Here is an 18965-nt window from a genome sequence, read left to right as displayed (position 1 = left end):
TTGACGAGGCTCGTTCGAGGGCTGTTCCGGCTCTGCTGGGAGGAGATGTAGGAGACGATGGTGCTCGAGGTGGAGGAGGAGCCGAGAGAGCCGCTGGAGGATCCGGAGGACATCTTGGAGCTGGGCGAGAAGGTTTCTTGCATGTTGCGGAGGGGAGGAAGAAGTTGAGCGAAGGAGGGCCTGGCGTCAGCGTCCTTGTCCCAACACTTCATAACGATTTCCGACATTTCAATGGGCATGTCCTGTGGCAGCCATCAGCCATCGCAGGAGGGCGGAAGGAAGAGAGGAGGAGGAGGAGGAGGAGGAGGAGGAGGAGGAGAAGGAGGAGGAGACGATGGGGAGAAGAGGTCAGGGAGGAGAGTAGCGGACCGAGGGGATCGGAGGCCTGTCGTTATAGAGGGCAACTCGGGTCGCCATCTGCTCTAGGGTGCACTCGTTCCAAGGCAGCAGCGCCGTGTACATCTCCCACAGAGTGATGGCGAACCCGTACAAGTCCACCTTGAGGTTGATAGGGAGGCGCTTCAGCACCTGCGATCCCCGTCAGCTCGACTCCAGCTGGCAGGGGAGCGAAAGCACCTCAGGAGCCTGGTATGCGGGGGTCCCTCCAGTTCCCAGCTGGATGGAGTCGAGATGACTGCAACCGCTGGGGAGAGAACGGGCCAGCCCGAAGTCGCAGAGCTTTGCTCCACCGGTCTTGTCGTTGTAGATGACGTTCTGCATGCAATGTTAGAGATCGTGGGAAGGAGGAGGAAGAGGATTTAATGAGGATGAGGGTGAGGAGAAGGATGGGGAGGAGGATGAGGAGAAGGATGGGGAGGAGGAGGAGGTGGTGGTGGTGGTGTGAGAAGCAAGGAGAAAGGAGGGAGGAGGAGGTGGAGGAGGTGAGGGAGGAGGTAGATGCAGGGAAGAAAGACGCAGGGTAGAAAGGAGGAGGAGAGGAGGGAGAGGAGCGGCCTTACCTGAGGCTTCAGGTCGCGATGGATGATCCCGAGCTCGTGCACAAACGCCATCGCATCGCACACTTGCAGCGCCACGTCCACCTGCCTGCCAAACAGAAGCGTCTTGTTGTACTTGTGGAGGTAGTCGAAGAGGTTGCTGCCCGGCAAGTACTCCATGACGTAGGCGCTGACCGACTGGTCGCAGAGGATGCCGAGGGTCTTGGTGATACAAGGATGGTTTACCATCCGCATCATCTCCCCTTCCCGGATAAACTCCAGCACCTCCTGGTGGCTCCCCAGGCTCTTGGGCTTCTTCACCGCACACTGGATTCTCAGCTCCCCCTTGAACACGTCAGCAAAGGTCCCGCTCCCGATCTTCTCGTTCTTGATGTCTACGTCTTGTTTCCTCAGCCGTGTGGTCGTCAGGTCCAGCGTCAGGCAGCCGTTGGCGTCCAACATGGGGGGGAGGTTGGAGAAGTAGCTCTTGCGACCGCTCACGCGGGAGGAGAGCATCTCAGTCACCCACGACCCAAACATTCTCTCCACCAACCTCCTCGAGTACATGCCGAACGACCGCGAGGGCATCAAGGAGCCGCTGCGGGACTTGGGAGCCCCAGCAGGGAAGTCTTCGATCTGCTGCTTCAGCTCGTCGACCTCAGCCCTCAGCATCGAGTTTTCTTGCAGGATCTTGTCCATCTCGTTTGTCAGCGTGTCGTTCTCCAGCATCAGCGAGTTCACTTTCTTCTGGATGAGATCCATCCCTTCCGACGACTTGAGAGACTCTCGTTTTGAGCTCTCCATTCTATTCCGCTGCTCCTCACCCCCTTGCTCGCGCATGTTTGCTTCCCACGACAAGTTCTGAGCATCAGCGCTGTACTGCTTCAGCAGCTTCGATGCATCCAAGAGGTCGGTGGTCAGCCTTTCGTTTGTGGTGTTAGCAACAGCCAACTTCTCCTTTAGGTAGAGGATTTCCTGCTCGCCCATCTCTACTCTTGCCCTCATCTCAATGTTCTCAGCCTCTTGGTTAGCAAAGGTCTTCTGCGGCAGGCTTCCCTTCCACAGGAGCTCGTTGGTGAGAGACTCCTTCTGCTTCTCCAGGATCTGCAGCTCGCTCGCTTGCGTTTCAACCTGCTTCTCCAGCCGCATGTTCTCCTTCTCGAGATCCGAGATGGTCTTCTGAAGATCCTCCGCATCGTTTCTCAGAGATTTCATGTCCTCTGCCTTGGACTCGAGCCTGCCACGACAAGGATCAACGACACACCGCCACGTAATCATGTCAGACTTACGTTCTCGAGAGATTCTTGATCTCATTCTCAAGCCTCTCAATCTGGCGAGAATGTTCGGAATCTCTCGATTCTCTGCTCAATGCGAATCCCTGGACAACTTTTCTCTGGTCTTCCAATTCCTTACGGATGGCGACGAGTTGCTCTTCTTTGAACTGCAATCGTTCTTCCATCTGTGCTTGGGAGTCTTTTAGCCTATTTGCAACGATAGTCTCCAGCCATGTCTCATAATACTTGTCCTTCTCGGTCAATTTGCCCTGCATCTCACTTTCCTTTGCCTGAAACAAACACATCATCATCGTGAGTTTGTGACGAGAAAACAAAATGACAATTGCAATCACCTGCAAATCGGTCTCAAAGTCGCGCTGTGCATTCGACAACTCCTGTCGGGCGCTCTCAACCTTGGTTGTCAATTCTTTCTCTCTGGCCTGGAATCTTTGTCGCAGATCATTCTCCAGTTCAACACTCTGCATTCTGAGTTTCTCCACTTCATTCTCCCATTCCTTCTCCTTGGCACGCAGCTTCTCGTAGTGCTGTTCCTCTATCTCTAACTTTTGACGTTCCACTGTTTCTAATTGCAACGAGTATTCTCGATCCTTATCCAGCAGTTTCTTTTTCCATTCTCTTTGAGCTTTAGCAAGATCATCTTTGAGATCCTGGACTTGCTTCTCCTTCAGAGTGGATTCCTGCATCAACTCTTGACGAACTCTCGTCTCCAGCTCAGCACTGCTCTTCAGGGCAGCTTGCAGCTCTTCTTGATACTGTTGTTGCTTCGATTCGATGACAAGAGTGAGTCTCTTCACCTCTTCGAGACGAGTCAGCTCCAAGGACTTCAGTTTTCCTTCGTAGCTATCTCGCAATCTCTCTCTTTCTTGCAGGGCCTTCTTTTCAACGTTTTCCACCCATTGTTTCGATTCTTTCAACGACGAGTCGATCGCAACTAACTCTTCGCAAATACATCCCAATTCCTTGCCCAGAGCCTCGGCATTCTTTCTAATGCTCACGAAACTGCGATTGCGCTTATCTTTCTCAATAAAAAGTTCTTTCTTCAGCTCAGCTGTCATCTGAAAGTCACCTATTTGCTTGATTGAAGCCTGAGTGACCAGCTGCCAGTCATGCAGAAATAATTTGAGGAATCTTTGTTTGGACCACAAGGAGAAAGCCCTTATGTTAAGGTTTTTGTCCTCAGCCAAACGTTTCCAACTCTCGAACATTTTCAACAATGTAAGATTCTGTGACACTCTCTGAACCTTTGCGCTGCATTTAGAGATGGTGACATCCTTCTTGACGTGCCTTTGGATCAGATTGTGATTTTCCCTCTCATAAATCATCATTTGCGATATCTGAATTTCAGCCCTTGCCAACTTATTTTGAGATTCTTTGTACAAGGCTTCAAGGGCTTTCAAATCGGAGATAAGTACTGAGTTGTCTTGAGCCGTCTGCATGGCCTCCATTGAAAATGAATCTCTACTCTTCTCAGCCTTGGTTTTCCAATCCACCAGCTCTCTGCGCATCGATTCCACTTCTTTTTGCATTGAGAGCTGCAACGAATCTCTTTGTTGCATCATTATGTACTTCTGCTTTTCAAATTGAGCCGCTTGTTCTTCCAGCTTTCGAAGAAGAGCAGCATTCTTTTCTTGCAGCTCGGAGTTCGCTTTTGAGAGATTGATGTTTGAATACTCAATTTCCTGCTCGAATCAGATTAGACCACAGCTTCATGTTGCGCAGAACGAACCTTGAGTCTGAACTGGTCGTTCTCGTAGTTCTGACTCTACAAGATACATTTCAAGTCACACGACAACAAAACTCGAGAATCACACTCTTGTTACCTTAGTCTGCTCCAGTGCACGGTTGACCTCCTGTATGGAAATGTAGCGTTTCGAAAGATCTTCAAACTGCAACGGACATCACACCAAAGACGACAAGTAGAATTCAATACCCTTTTGCGATAGGACTCCAACTCGTCCTTGACCATGCGAACCTTCTCCTGGAGGAATCATTTAGGACACGCATCTCGATAGCTTCAAATCACTCACCTCCATATCTCGCGACGCTCCACTACCAGACGTTCTCAATGACCTTGCGACCTCTTCTTTCAAACCAAAGTTTTCATTTTTCAGCTCATTGATCTACTGAAAATGATCAATCATTGAAACAGAGCCCTTCAAATTCGACCGTCTGGTACAAGGAGGTGTTCTGATCACGGAGGCTCCGCAGGTTGCTGTCCATCAAGGCTTGCTTTGACTCAAGCTGCGCACGAGACGGTCGTCATGGACATTCAGAGTTCTGTTCACAACACACCTGTAAAACAACTTTCTGCAGCCACTCGGCCTTCCTCGTATCATTCTGGCTCAAGCTGACATCTACTTTGCTGGTTGATATCTGTCTTCCCAGTTCCTTGGTTGCTGCAGACAGAAGGCTCTGAAGCCTGGTCACCTGAACACATCATGGGCACATGTAAGATAAAAGCGCGCCGAGTTCGACTGAACAACCTCATCTTGCAGCATCTCCGGATTCACGACAATGAGAGGAGGAGCAGAGCTCCTCATCATCTGCAGGTCGTGATTTTCATTGGTGTAGACATAATGCTCTGAATGACTAGCTCGGTTCATCGACATCTACCAAGACACAGTCACATCATCTCTCGCTTTTGATTGTTGCTATCGCCAACCTCGTTCCGGTTCAATCCCCCATGAATCGGACCATAATATGAATTTGAATTATGATAATTTGGATTGTACTCGCCCGGCTTCATCTACCAAACAAATTACGTAGTCAATTCGTGATGCAATCAATCATGGCATTCGAGATATATCCACAACAATGTAGCGAAGTTTGACACCATGAGGCCAAGGTATGCATGCTACACTATGAATATAATTGGTAGGAGATTGTCAGAAGCTGTCCTGCGCGCTCAACAGTGTTGTCATCATAAGGATCATGCATTCAGAACGAAGGGAGATCGGATGGCGAGCAGGAGAAGCAGGCAGCAGGCAAGAGAGGGAGCAGGAAGGAGTGGGAGCAGGATCAGCACGAACAAGGGCGGCAAGTTCCATTGGCGCGAGGACTTGAAGGGAGGCCTACTAGCATGAGGTCCAGGCTTTAGTCGGAAAGGGGGGTGGTAAGCCGGGATCACTTGGGGTCCTTCACCACCCGTGCAAAGATCGTTTAAGAGTAGGGTAGTATATGGGAAACCTTCATGAAGGTACCGAGGGTAGAGGGGGTTATAGACCCGTTCCACCTCACCCCACCCCACCCCTGAAGGTGTACTATGACCTACCCTACCCCACTTTCAAATTTACTGTTGAGAGCCCCGATCCCCAATATAGACATCAAAGGACCAGGCATCCCTCATGAAGTTTTAGTTATTATTCCTGAATTATATACAGAAATTCAGTCAATTTGTCCGAATTCGAACTTTTCGGTACATAAGATGAATACCACCCCTGCCATGTATGAACTATGACACTGGCACCACCCACCCAGGTCGATGGGGTGGTCTCGAGGGACTTATAAGATTTTACTCATCATCGCTACATCAGTACAGGAACTACCGCTCAGACCGTACCGTGACCCAAGGTACTAGCACATAGGGGTGGGGTGGTAAAACCCAGGTCCGACCCCGCACTGCCGTTATGGATGTGGGGGTGGTAGGGCCACAGGGGTGGTCAGAGGCCTTCAGAAACGGGGGTGGGACCACCTAACCGTTTAGATCGGAATGTCCGGGACTCCGGCAGCCTTGCCTGTCAGGGTGGGGTACTGCCCCTCCGATACTACCGGTACAACAATCGTGTGACTGACATTGTTGGATCTGGACCCCTGGTCGAGATAATTTTGAATCGTAGTCAGCAAGGGGTACTAGATGGAGAGGTACCGGTATTGTTCCCAAGCCCCCCCCCGGCCATTGAAGGGGTAGTACTTCCATGAGAGTCCGGGGGTGGGGTGACTGGGGGGACTGTCCCCGCCGTAACACGGACCGGGGTCACGGTCCCGTACTCCGAAGCCCCAGCAGGGCCCGCCCCGGTACATGAGAGTCCCGGGTCCATCTGAATTTGGAAGGGGTTATTTTCCCACACAAATAAGGGGTGGTAGTCATTCATTTGAGGGGTCATGGGATGCCAGTACCGTTCGCACCGGTCACCCGGCGGATGAGGATTTGCCGAACGGTGGGATAAAGACCGGGTCACTCGACCCGTGGTTGGTCAGATATGTGTGGGGGTGGGTGGTACACACCGCTAGTTCCAACCGTGAAGCACCCCTCGTACTGATCATCGGATTTTTAACTTAACTTTGAGTAAACTTCAAACGTGAAGTACCGTGTCTTTTAGCAGCAGCCTAGGGTCGGCCCGGGCCCGGGTGGGCCGGTTTTTACTAAGTTAACTTAACCGTTTGAATGTTTGCCGGCCGGGGACGGCCGCTACCGGGTGCCGCAGTGACTCGCCGCTCGGAGCCCCGGCGGGCCGGTGGCCGCTGCTCTCACGGTGACGGTCCGAGGCTCGGATCTGTGACTGCCCAGCGGGGGGGCCTCCGAGCGGCTCCGACTGAAAACCCGGCGGCATACTACTAATAAAACTGTGAAAAAAACCTTCAAGTCTCACACTGTGCCCCGGATGGCCGTCAAGGCAATTCACTAGTCAGAGGCGGCGGCGAGTCAACGGTGGCTCAGAATTCAGTGACTCCGAGGCTCATTGAGTCACCCTCAGCCTGAAGTTCGCGTGACTCCGTAACCGTTTCAGTAGTACAGTAAGTTATGGCCGCACTGCCGCATGATTGAAATGCGGCGGCAACGCTGACGGCCGCCCTTTCCGAGCCCAGCCGTGACGATCAAACAGGCTCTCAGAGCTCTAGCTCTACGTCTTGACGGTCTCGGAGAGATGGCGGCAGCGGAGCAAGCGGGTTCCCTGAATCATTCAGTCAGCTTTCACCTCAAGTTCATCAGGCCTCCAACCTTGCAAAACGAGCTTCCGTAGCGATGAGAGCCCTGCGACGCTGCTAGGAAGCATCGTGAGCCGGTTGTTCCGTAGCGACAAGATGCGCAGCGACTGGAGCTCGGAAATCCTCGGATGCAAGAACCTGGTGAGCCACAAGTCAGCGTTGGGTGATTTGACAAGGGCCCGACTGGCCTCATCGGATTCTCGTCCATGTTCAAACTTTCCAGACATGGCAGGTCGCAGATACATGCCGGCATGGCGGTGAAGCTATTGCACGGGAGAGACAAACTTTGAAGCACTCGCATCTTGCCGAGGTTGTTCGGGAGGCTAGAGAGCTGGAATGCGTCTGCGTCAGAGAGGAGGGGAGGGAACGAGAGGCAGGGAGTGAGGGAAAGGAAGAAGGAGGTGAGGAGCAGAAGGGGGAGATAGGGGAAGGGGAAGGAAAAGGAAGAGGGAGAGGGAGAGGGAGAGGGAAACGTGGGAGTTCTCGACGTGATACCTTATTGTTGTCCAACCATAGCACGGTCAGGTTGCTCAGACTCGACATGCCCTGGCAACATCGTCATCTAACGCACCAACGACTTGCTTACAAACACCTGCGGTATTTCGTCGAGAAGATTGTTAGAAAGCTGCATGGCTCTTAGCTTTACTGCCAGCCTGTCAAAGGGAAGTTCCAAGCTGGACAAGCTGCTGGAAGCGAGATCGATGCTGCCGGTCGATATGCCCTGCATGATGGATCTGAGGTAGGAGAGCGTCGCTTGAATTCCTCTCGAGTAAACTTCGACAGGAGGACACTTGAGCTTCGCGTTGTTCTCCAGCTGGAGCCTTCGCAGGGTCGTTATCAGCCCAACCTCAGGCGCGATCGACAAGAGCTTGTTGTCCATGACTGACAGATCTCTCAGCCTTGTGAGCTTGCAGACAGATGCCGGGATTTCTCGCAGCCGGTTATCGTTGAGGCTCCACTCGGTCAAGGAGTGCAGGCCGGAGATGGCGTCGGGGATGAGGAAGAGCAGGTTCCCCGTCATGTTGAGCGCAGTCAGCTGGGGAAGACAGATGATAGAGTTGGGAACGAACGCGAGTTGCATCACGGACACATCAAGAGAGCCAGTCATCCGGGCTTGTCTCAGTCTGTGAGAGTAGTTGAGGCATTGCTCCTGTCCTTGGCAAGAGATTTCAAGAGGTACCAGCTCGCTCCTTGACTGCGTCGCTCCATCGGGCAGGACGACCATACGCTCAGTGTCAAGGTTGAGCGTCGAGATTGAACTCCAGCGGTCGATGAGGTGGAAGGGGAATGTGTCGAGGGGGTTGAACTGCACGTCGAGAGCGGAGAGATGGACAAGCTTCTCAAAGGAGGAGGGAAGGACCCTGAGATTGTTGCTGCCCAGGTAGACCTCACGTAGCCCTGTCATGAGCCCGACGGCCTCCGGAAGTTCCTTGACTCGGTTGTTGCTCACGTCCAGGACGGTGAGGCAGCTGAGAGAGCTGATGTCGTACGGGATCTCCTCGATGTCGTTGTAGCTGAGAATCAAGCTGGTGATGTACTCGCCGGCTTGCAGCACCTCGACGGGGAAGTGAAACAGGCCTCTCCTGCTTAGGTTGATGCTCCCGTAGATGAAACCGTCTTGGATCGTGCGGAGATAGATCATGAGCTTCTGGATATCCTCGTTGAGGTACATCTCAACTACTTTGCTCAGGCTTGTGTTGAATCGAAAGTCCAACATCACCAGGCCGACCATGTTTGCAATCTCACAGGTGATTGTGGCGAGTCTGTTCGACGACATGGTCAAGACTTGGAGGCTCTTGAGGACACAGATGTTTGGAACCACTTGGCGGAACCTGTTTCCGTCCAGATGAAGGGTATGCAGCTGACGACAGAACGTCAGCTCTATCGGGATTTCTTCCAGTCTGTTGTCCTTTAGGTTCAGCGAGCCCAGTGCAGTAAGCAACTTGATATGCTGAGAGAGAAATTCCAGTTGATTTGAAGAGATGTCAAGGCTGTGGATGTGCCCAAACTGATGACAGCAAGTCACATCAAGAATCAGTCAGGAAAGTGTTCTCCGATACCTTGAAAGTTTGGATGGGAATGGAACCTGGCGAGAGTGAACTTAGGTTGGCAGTAGATGTCCGAAAAGACTTATAGATTGCGCGAAGATAGGTCAGGATAGCGGCGATGTCGTGATCAGGAGCACAGATAGGGGCCATCTGTAAGATTTAGTCACTCTGAGAACATTCGAATTAGGTTGCCCAGACCTCGTTCAAAGGGTTTCCCAAGAGGTCCAATGTCATCAACCTTGTTCACCATGAGGATTGGAGACCAACAAACGTTCGACTCACCTCTTGGCTCGACACAGCTCTGGCGGGAGGCTTTTCAACTCATTCTTCCTCATGTGGAGCACCTGACAGCAGTCACGACCCGCCACTGCCAAGGACAAGCAGGATCACCTTCAATCTCCTCAGGTTCCCAACACTCGATGAGACATGAGTGAGCTTGTTGTCATCAAGGTGCAGCTCTTTCAGCCCTCTGCACTGCATCAGTGCGTCCGGCCAATCTTGCATCAGGTTATGATTCGCTCCTAGGACCTTGAGGGAGGCCATGGAGTTCTGGCAGACTTCGAAGGAGCTGACCCTGTTGGAGTTCAGCTGGAAGTTCTCTAGATCGTTCAAGGAGAACTCCGACTTGATCTCGACAACCTCTATCATGTTCCCGTCCATGGACAGCTTCACAAGCGATGACAGGCTTTCAAGAGACCCAGGCAAGCTGGTAAACCGGTTGTTCTGCAGCTGGAGGTACTTGAGACTGGAGCAGAGCCCTCCCATGAGAGCAGGGAGACTATTCAGCAGGTTGTCACTCGCATCGATTCTGATCAGGTTCGGAAGGGACGAGAGCGAGTCGGGGAAACTCTTGATCTCATTGTTACAGAGGGAGATCTCCCGCAAACACAACATCCTCTGAATGTCAGGGGTGAGGCTGGTGACCTTGTTTCGTTCGAGGTTGATGGAAACAACTGTCTTGAAGGCAACTCCATCCTCCATCAAATCCCGGGTGTAATTGCTGAGATCAAAGATGTCGCTCAGCTCTTTGGGGTTCGAATCGTCGTCTGATGCCACCAGCTCATCCGAGGACTCCTCCCCTTCTTCGCCGTGCTCCTTCTCCTTCATCGGCTGTATCTGCCCAAGGAGCGTTTCCTGCATCTTCTTCACGTCCTCTGCACGTACAACTTCAGCATCTTCCTGCTCAAATGACCTGTCAACATCAGTGTCGACATACAACGCATCGTCGATGTCTGCTGCTTCTCCTTGATTAAGGGCTGCATCCTTCACATCCGCTTCGTTCATCTCCAGCTTCTCCATCCTCCCAACTTCATCATCGATCACGTACACATTGCCCACAGGAGCATCAGCAGCAGATGGGAACTCTCCTTCTGGTACATTCATAACAGCTCCTTCCTCTGCAGGACTCGCCTCCTCCTCCGCAGAGACAGAAGGCTGCTCCTGCCCTTGGCCCTCCTCTTCGATCAGAGGACTCCAGCCAGTAACCTCTAGAGGAATCTCTGTGAGGTCGAGGCTGCTCAAATCCAGCATGCCCGTCCTCCTGCCTTCCCAAGCGCGTTTGAGGTACGATACCACTGATTGAACGCTCTTGACAAGGATGTCACGGGGAGGAGAGACTACGGAGTTTCCGTCATACTCAAGGTACTCAAGCTTCTTCAGTGAGCCCAGGGTAACAGGGAGCACGGTGAGTGGATTGCCGGCGACATTCAGCGAGCGCAAGGAGCTCAACAGCAGGAAGGAATGCTTCGGAAGCTGCGAGATGTTGTTGTTGGACATGGAGAGGAGGACGAGGCTGGTGAGTTTGGAGATGTCACCAGGTACCTCGGAGATTGCGTTGTCGTTGAGAGTGATGGAAGTAAGAGATGCTGGCGAGCTGATAGCGTAGAAGGGAAATTGAGCCAGTCGAAACCCAGACAAGTCCAGCTGGTGATGAAGGACTGATCGATACGATCTTAGATTCGTGTATCTAGATGAAGACGGTCTTACCCGCAGCGTACGACCGCCGGAGATAGGAAACGATGGAGAGGTTTCCCATTCGAACGACTTCCTGAGGAGGAGATAGAAGGGTTGCGCTGCAAGGAGAAGTTAAAGGAAGACGCCAAGACAACGAGCGGGTCCACCTGTCCATGTCCACCACAACCTCGTCCAGCGTCGAGATCGCCCCAAGAGTTGCAGGCAGACGGACTAGAGGAGTCTGACATAGTGAGATCCGCCGCAGCCTCTGCATTTCTCCCAGCCAGGAGGGAAGCCGTTTGACCGGGTTGTTGTCCAGCTTGAGGGTGGTGAGGGAGGTCAGGAGGAGGCGGAGAGAGCTGGGAATCGAGCGGAGGTTGAGCGAGGAGTAGTCAAGGAAGCCTGTGCTCTCACAATCCGTCACCCCGCAGATGTACCGCACCACTGCAGCTCCTCCTGCCTCTACAACGTCCTTGGGGACGCTTCCAAGGTCTGTCATGGGCACAGTCAAGGATTTGAGATACACCAGCCTTCCCAGCTCGAGCGGGAGCTGGGACAGGTCGTTTCCAGCCAATCGCAACTCCTCTAGCCTCGTCAGAGAGAGCACGACGGAAGGGAGGGAGGTGAACAGGTTGCTCTCAAGGTCGAGGAGCTTGAGGGACCCAGCGATCCTGGTGAGGTTGGCGGGTAGGAAGGAGATCTGGTTGTGACCGACATGGAGGTCCTGCAGGAAGACTCGTCATTACGCAAGAGCATGAACGCACAACAGAGATCACATGCAGTGCAGTGACGCACTCTCCAATGACTTCAGAAAGGGATGTCAGAAGGTTGTTGCCCAGGTTGAGAATCCTGAGCGCAGTCAGCAGGGATACTTCCTCGGAGATGGAAGTGATCTGATTGTAGGGCATGTGCAGCTCTTCGAGCATCGGAAACTGCACGCAGAGAGGAGTGGGAATGGACGAGAAGCGGTTCCTGTCCAGGCACAGGATCTTCAAGTTGTACAGACATGTCAAGAACGGCGGGAGTTCGGAGATGCTGCTCTCCCTCATGCTGATCTCCTGCAGGCACTCGAGCTGGACTTTGGACCCTGTCAAAAGAAAATTCTCCAGGTTGACGCGCGGGGAGCCATCGAGACGGAGGTTGCGGAGGGAGCTGAGAGTACTTCCCTCTAGGTGAAGCTCGTCAATTCCTAGCTTGCCAATGTCGAGTATGGACGACTGCCTCTTTGCCATGTAGACCTCCCTGGTTTGCAAGTGAACAGAAGGAGAGGATGCAAGAAGAGAAAGAAGAGAAAAAGAGAGCAATGGGGACAAGACAATGTAGGAAGAGTGCACAGGAAGGAAACGAAGAGAGCGGGACGTGTCAGAACAAGAGGAAGCATTACAGTGATTCACCTCAGAAAGCCAAGAATGGAATCGATATCTTTCGATCGCTGAGCCTTCGTTGGGAAGTTGAGTGAGAACGGATTCTCCTCCACCATGAGCGATCTCAATGTGGATATGGCGGAGAGTTCAGGAGGAAGCGCCTCAAGCTCGTTGTGCTGGGCTGACAAGCTCGTCAAGTTCGTCAGCAGCTCAATCTCTGCTGGGATCCTCTTGAGAAGGTTGAAGTCGACTGTGAGGTCTGTGAGGGAGGGTATCCAGCAGATCTCTGAGGGCAAGGAGAACAAACTCCACTTGTTGAGCGAGAGCTGTCTGGACTCTCGAGCCCTCTCGAGGATCAAGAGGTACGACAGGGTAAAAGTCATTCCTTTGCCGAAAATCTCAGCTGGAGGCGAGATGAGCTTGTCCGGGTCCAGCTCGAGGAGCATCCCATGATCGTGCACCACTCCGAGGCTGCTGGGGATGAGCTGGATGTCGTTGCCCAACGCGCAGAGACAGGTGAGGTGCCTTGCGTACCCGATGCTGTCCGGGAGCTTCTTCAGCTTGTTGGACTCCAGGTCGAGCATACGAAGCTGTGACAGCCGGTGGCCGAGCTCTTCAGGGAGATGCTCGATCTTGTTCCTCGCCAGGGAGAGCACAGTGAGGGAGGAGAGGAGGAGAACTTCAGCTGGCATTGTGCTCAACTTGAGGTTACTCAGGTCCAAAGTGTGTGTCCTGGTCGACTCGTCGAGCTTCTTGAGGTACCAAAAGAATTTCTCCCCGTGGAAATGAGCATCCGGCAGGTTTACAGTCGACTCATCAAACAGTATCTCCTCCAGCTTGCTGAGTCTGCCAAGAGAAAGAGGGAGGTGCGTGAGAGAAGAGTTCATCTGAACATTCAGCTTCTCGAGATTCTTGAGATTGCCTACCTCGTCGTCAATTCCCTCAAGCTGATTGTTGGTAATCGACAGACATTTCAGCCTCATTAGCTTGAACAGACAAGCAGGAGGTCGAGAGAAGCCATTCAAGTCCAGCAGGACTGTCTGGAGATTGATGAGTTTGCTGGTGCTGTCTGGCAGCTCGGCAAGTTTGTTGCTGCAGAGTGACAAGCACGTCAAGTTCACCAGCGTTCCCAGCTTGCTCGGCAGGTGCTGCAGTTGGTTGTCGTCAAGCCGGAGGAAGTTGACGTTCCATTCCAGCTGGATATCATCGGGATAGAACCGCAGGGACTGCCCTACAATGTCTACCTTCCCTGTCTGGAGGGCATGGTGTAGGCACTTGAGATACCTCTTGAGCGCGTCGACCCCCCGGTTCACGATGTCCTGCAGGTGAGGGCGCAACGGGTTGCCCTGCAGGTCCAGGGTCTCCAGCTCGACCAGTAGAGCCATTTCAGCTGGGATCCTGGTGATCCTGTTCTTTGACAGATCCAGCGCGGTGATACCTGAGAGATAGGCGATCTGGAGAGGAATATCGCGCATCCCACAGTTGCTCAGGTCAAGTTTGCCTAGCTGGGCAGCATTCGCAACCTTCCTGAGGTATAGCAACACTTCTCTTGTCCCCTTGCCGCAGACATCAGCTGGGGGAAACACCATCTTTTCCTCGTCGAGCTCTAGAGCGTTGAGCTCGAGCAAGTGACTCATCTCCAAGGGCAAGCTTCTCACTTGCGTGTCCTTGACCGAGAGAGTTCGGAGAGAAGAGAGAAGAGAGATGCTCGGCGGAAGGATACTAACAGGATTGCTGCTCAAGACAAGATGCTGCAGCGAGGGGATGAGAAACACGGAGGTTGGGACCTTTGCAAGGTTCATATTGGTCAGATCAATCGATCTCGTCATCTCAGCATTGTTCAGCCTCCTCATATAGTCAAGAACCCTTCGCCCTCCCTGCCTGACGATTTCCTTGGGGATCGAGTCGAAGTTCTGGCCGTCAAGATGGAGGGTGTCCAACTTTGACAGCGACGCGAACTCAGGAGGCAGAGATTGGATCATGTTGCCGGTAATGGACAGCTCCTTCATCTGTGTGAGCAATGGGATCGTGCTGGGGAGCTCTTGGAATCTGTTGTTTGATAGGCGCAGGATCTGCAGCTGAGACAGAGCCGAGAGGGACGGTAGGGAGTCGAGAAGGTTGTCAGCCACGTTGAACTCTAGCAGGTTTGCCAGCTTTGTGATGTTGGGCGGGACATCGACTAGTCCGCACTTCCTGAGCGAGAGGACCTGGAGAGTGGTCATCTGCATCGTGACTGAAGGGAATTCTCCCATCTGATTGCCGTCAGCGCAGAGTTTCTTGATCCGACTGAGCGCTGACAGCTCCTGGGGAAGCATCAAGATCATGTTGTGAGCGAAGGAGAGGTTGATGAGAGACCCTAGCTGGACGATGTTGGTGTTCAAGTCCTTCAACATGTTGTCATCGATGATGAGGGATTGCAGTGTTGTCAGCCCGCAGACACTGTCCGGCAGCTGCGTCAGCTTGTTGTTGGCCAGGGCAAGCACCTGCAGAGCCTGCAGGGAGCTGACGGACTTGGCAATGTCTCGGATGTCGTTGTTGTTCAGGCTCAACTTCACTACCGACGTCTTCTGCAGGCAGTCGCTCGGGATCTCCGACAGGCTCATCCCGTTGAGCTGGAGATGACCCTGGTCATGAGCAGCGTCAAGCGCGCGGAGGTAGGCGAGGGTCCAAGGGAGAGTCCTCCTGCGGACGTAGAAGTCCGGGGGGGAGACAAGCTGATTGTCCATCACTTGAAGGGTCTTCAAGGAAGTGAGGATTCCAAGTGGAGGGGGGAGAGAGGTAAGATTGTTCTTGCTGAGCGAGAGGAAGGTAAGGGATGAACAGTCTGAGATTGCAGCTGTCAGCTCAGTAAGCTTGTTGTTGTCGACCAAGAGAGTGTCCAGCTGCTTGAGAGCTCCGAGGCTTCCCGGCAGGCTTGTCATGAGATTGTTGCGGAGGTCGAACAGCCGAAGATGGAGGAGGCGGGAGACGTCTTCTCTGAGATGGCGCAAACCCGTATCCGACAAGTTGAGGTGGGTCAGGCCGAACGACGCGATGTAGGTGTGACAAGAGAAAGATTGCATCTTCAGCCCAGAGAGGTCAACCTGCTTGGAAGAAGGAGCCCCTTGCAGCTTGCCGAGAAACAATTTGACCGTCTCCCAGCTGCTCTCAACAATGAAGGCAGGAGGGAAGTCGATATCGTTGTCAGAGAAGTCAAAGTCCTTGAGACGCTTGAGCTCTGCCATCTGGATGGGAATGGTTGTGAGGCGATTGTGAGTGACGTAAAGATACTTGAGGCTGGACATGTTGCATATCCACTCAGGCAGGGTCTCGAGCAAGTTGTGTGACATGTTGAGGTGGGAGAGAACTGTACAATACTGCAGAGTGGCAGGGAGAGACGAGAAGTGATTTCTCGATAGATCAAAGAACGTCAGGTTTGACAACCTTGCGAGGTCTGGCAAAGTTGTCAGCTCGTTCCCTGCCATCCGAATCTCATTCAAGGTAACGCACAACCCCAGAGACGGATCTAACTCGTCAAGGAAGTTGTTCTCCAGCAGCAGCTTTGACAGCAACGAAAGCTGCTCCATGGACTCAGGAATCCTCGCGATCTTGTTGGAGGACAAGTTGAGCTCAGTGAGGATGGGAACCCTGAAAGCTTCTCTTGGGAAAGAAGAAAGCTGCTGTGAGGAAAGGATCATCTTGCCTGTCACCAGCGCCATGGCCTCCAAACGCAGGAAGGCGACAAGAGCCTCTCCCTCCTGGGCCTCGAGGAGGTGAGGAGGGAGCGAAGTGAGCTGCGGGTTGTCTGCGAGCTTGATCTTCTTGAGCGAGGTAGAGAGAAACAGCTCGAAGGGAGGTGAGTCTAGATTGTTTGCAGCGAGTCCCAGAGACGACAAGTTGGTGAGGGACACCATTGAGAGGATCGGTAGCTCTGCAATCTGGTTGTCAGAGAGCTCAAGTTCCCGCAGGCTGTTCAAGGAAGAGATCGCCTCGCTGACTTTTACGATCTGATTGTTCTTGAAAGAGAGGACGGAGAGGTTGACAAGCACTGAGATGCTGCTGGGTACCTCCGTCAGGCTGTTGTCCTCGAAATGGAGGGACGTCAAACTCTTGACTGAAAACACTTCACTCGGGATGGCTTGTAGCATCGTCGAGCTCAGGTCGAGCTTCCGGTTCTTGTGCGCAGACTCGATGGACGCAAAGTAGGACATGACAGCTCGCTTCCCTCGCGAGACGAAAGTCATGGGAGGGGAGACGATGGGGTTCTCCGAGACGAGCAGCTGCTTCAGCTTGGGGAGCATCCAGATCGGACCCCGCACCTCGACCAGCTGATTCGAGCTGACATCCACTTGGGAGAGTTCCTTGAGCGGCTGGAGGATCTGCACGGGGAGAACAGTGATCTTGTTGTGTGAGAGATCGAGCTCCTTAAGGCCCGTCCATAATTGCAGGCAGGCTGGAGCTTGCAGGAAGTGATTGGACTGGATCGAGAAGCTTGTCAAGTTCGTCAAGCCGGTGAATTCTGCAGGCAGGGAGTCCAGCTGGTTGCGATTCAGGTTCAGGACCTGGAGGTTGGTCAACACTGAGACGACTGTCACATCGCGCAGCAGGTTGTTCTCGAGTGAGAGCTCGAGGACGTGAAGGAAGGAGCTCCACAGATCCGAGCTGAAGTAAGTGACAGGAAGCGATGTCAGGCCGAGGTTGGAGAGGTCCAACCTCTCACTCCTCATCCCCCCCATGAGGAGCGAGAGATATCTTCCCACATGCCGCGAGGCCGACAAGCTGAGCTCGGCCGCTGCTTGCTCCATTATCTGGGGGTCGAGGAAGAGCTCCTTCAGACTTGGACTTCCTCCTACGGCAACAGGGAGGGCAGTCAAGCTGTTTTCTCGAGCATCGAGCGAGGTGAGGAGGCTTGCGATACTGACGATGGGCTCTAAGGACTCGATGGAGTTCCGAGAGATGTCAAGGGACTTGAGGTCGGTCAGGCCCTTCACGAAGGAGGGGATGAAGCTGAGAGAAAATCCTGAGAGGTCGAGATGCTGGGAGCGGAGGGTTGAGTGAACCCCGCGAAGAAACTGCTTGATCCTCTCGATCCCTTGGGCCACCACAGGAGGAGGGGGAAGGTCGAGGTCCTCGTTATCGGCCAGGTTGAGATGGGTGAGACTTGAGAGGTTGCGGAAGCTAAGAGGAATCCTTGTCAGTTTGTTGTCGCTCAAAGTCAAAGTCTCGAGGTTGACAAGCCTGCCAACCCCCAGCGGGAGCTCCGACAGGCTGTTGCAGCTCAAGCGGATGGTTCGAAGCTTGTTCAGCTCACAGAGAGACTGCGGGAGCCTCGAGAGAGCGTTCTCGTCAGCGTCCAGCTCGGTGAGGGAGACGAGGGAGCCAAGGGCCTCGGGAAGCTCCTCTATCTTGTTCCTAGAGATCCTAAGACGAGTGAGGGAGGACAGGAGGGTGAGAGAAGAAGGGAGAGACTGCAGGACGTTGTCGCGAGCATCCAACAGAACAAGAGCACCGAAGAAATCCAGGTACGAGGGGAGATCGAGCAGCTGATTGTTTGCCACCCGGAGCTCCGTCAGCCCAGTTGAAGCGTTTAGCTGGAGAGGGAGGTGGGACAAGTAGTTCTTGTCGCAGTTGATCATCACCAAATCCCCCCACACGTCCTGGGGTAGCGAGAGCTCACGAATCCCCATCCCCGCAAGGTCGATCCTTCTTGTGTACCTACCCCTCTCCACCGTGCGCTGGAATTCGAGGATGGGCTTTACCCCGCGGACGAGAATCTCGGGAGGTGGAAAGTTGAGGTGACAGTCTTCAACCTGGAGGTGCGTCAGGTTGGTCAGAGTCCAGAGGCCTTGGGGGATGAGCTGCAGGGGGTTCGCGGAGAGGTCCAAACTTGACAGGCCAGCCATCTTGCGGATAGCGCCGGAGACATCCCTGATGCGATTGTTTGACAGGTCGAGCTTGACAAGGAGGACGAGATCGTTGAGCTCTACCTCGATGTCACAAAGGCGATTGTTGGAGGCGTTCAAAGACGTCAGCTGAGTCATGAGGTTGATCGGCCGCAGGCTTGTGAGTGAGTTGCTGGAAATGTTCACCTGAGTCACCATAGTGAGCTCAACGACTTCACCCGGAAGAGCCACGAGCCCGAGGCTGGAGAGGGCGATCTTTCCTGTCTCGTCTGCATCGCACAGCTGCTGCAAATATTTCATGATCGCCATGTGCCCCCTGTTGAGGATGAGAGGAGGGGGAGAGAGGATGTCGTTCCCCTCCCAGAGGATGGACTCTAGAGCATCACACTTGCCCAGGTTTCTAGGAAGCGATCGGATGAGGTTGTAACGGATATCAAGGATCTGTAAGCGCTGGAAGGAAGTGAAGAATAAAGGTAGTTCTTGAATCTTGTTATACGACAGGTTCAGCTGCGTTCAATGAGTCAAGTATAAACAGGGAGAGGGAGGGAGGGAGGGAGGGAGG

General features: G+C 53.4%; 2 protein-coding genes across 2 annotated transcripts; both read right to left on the bottom strand.

Moving 5' to 3' along the window:
- Positions 1 to 366: 366 nt before the first annotated feature.
- On the bottom strand, positions 367 to 684 carry GUITHDRAFT_57958 (hypothetical protein; the record flags this gene model as incomplete). Its single annotated transcript, XM_005824611.1, has 2 exons — positions 367 to 528; positions 577 to 684. Coding segments are annotated over 2 exons (270 nt in total), but the record flags the coding sequence as incomplete, so codon positions are not given.
- Positions 685 to 7718: 7034 nt separating this feature from the next.
- On the bottom strand, positions 7719 to 18136 carry GUITHDRAFT_77856 (hypothetical protein; the record flags this gene model as incomplete). Its single annotated transcript, XM_005824610.1, has 7 exons — positions 7719 to 8109; positions 10841 to 11077; positions 11682 to 11828; positions 13056 to 13222; positions 15233 to 15495; positions 16813 to 17079; positions 17662 to 18136. The coding sequence occupies 7 exons, from the start codon at positions 18134 to 18136 to the stop codon at positions 7719 to 7721; spliced, it is 1947 nt and encodes a 648-aa protein (XP_005824667.1).
- Between the last annotated feature and the right edge of the window lie 829 nt (positions 18137 to 18965).

Source organism: Guillardia theta (genome assembly GCF_000315625.1).
Source record: "Guillardia theta CCMP2712 unplaced genomic scaffold GUITHscaffold_92, whole genome shotgun sequence".
NCBI lineage: Eukaryota > Cryptophyceae > Pyrenomonadales > Geminigeraceae > Guillardia > Guillardia theta.
The sequence above is the reverse complement of the archived record's forward strand: the minus strand, read 5'-3'. Positions and strand labels throughout refer to the sequence as shown.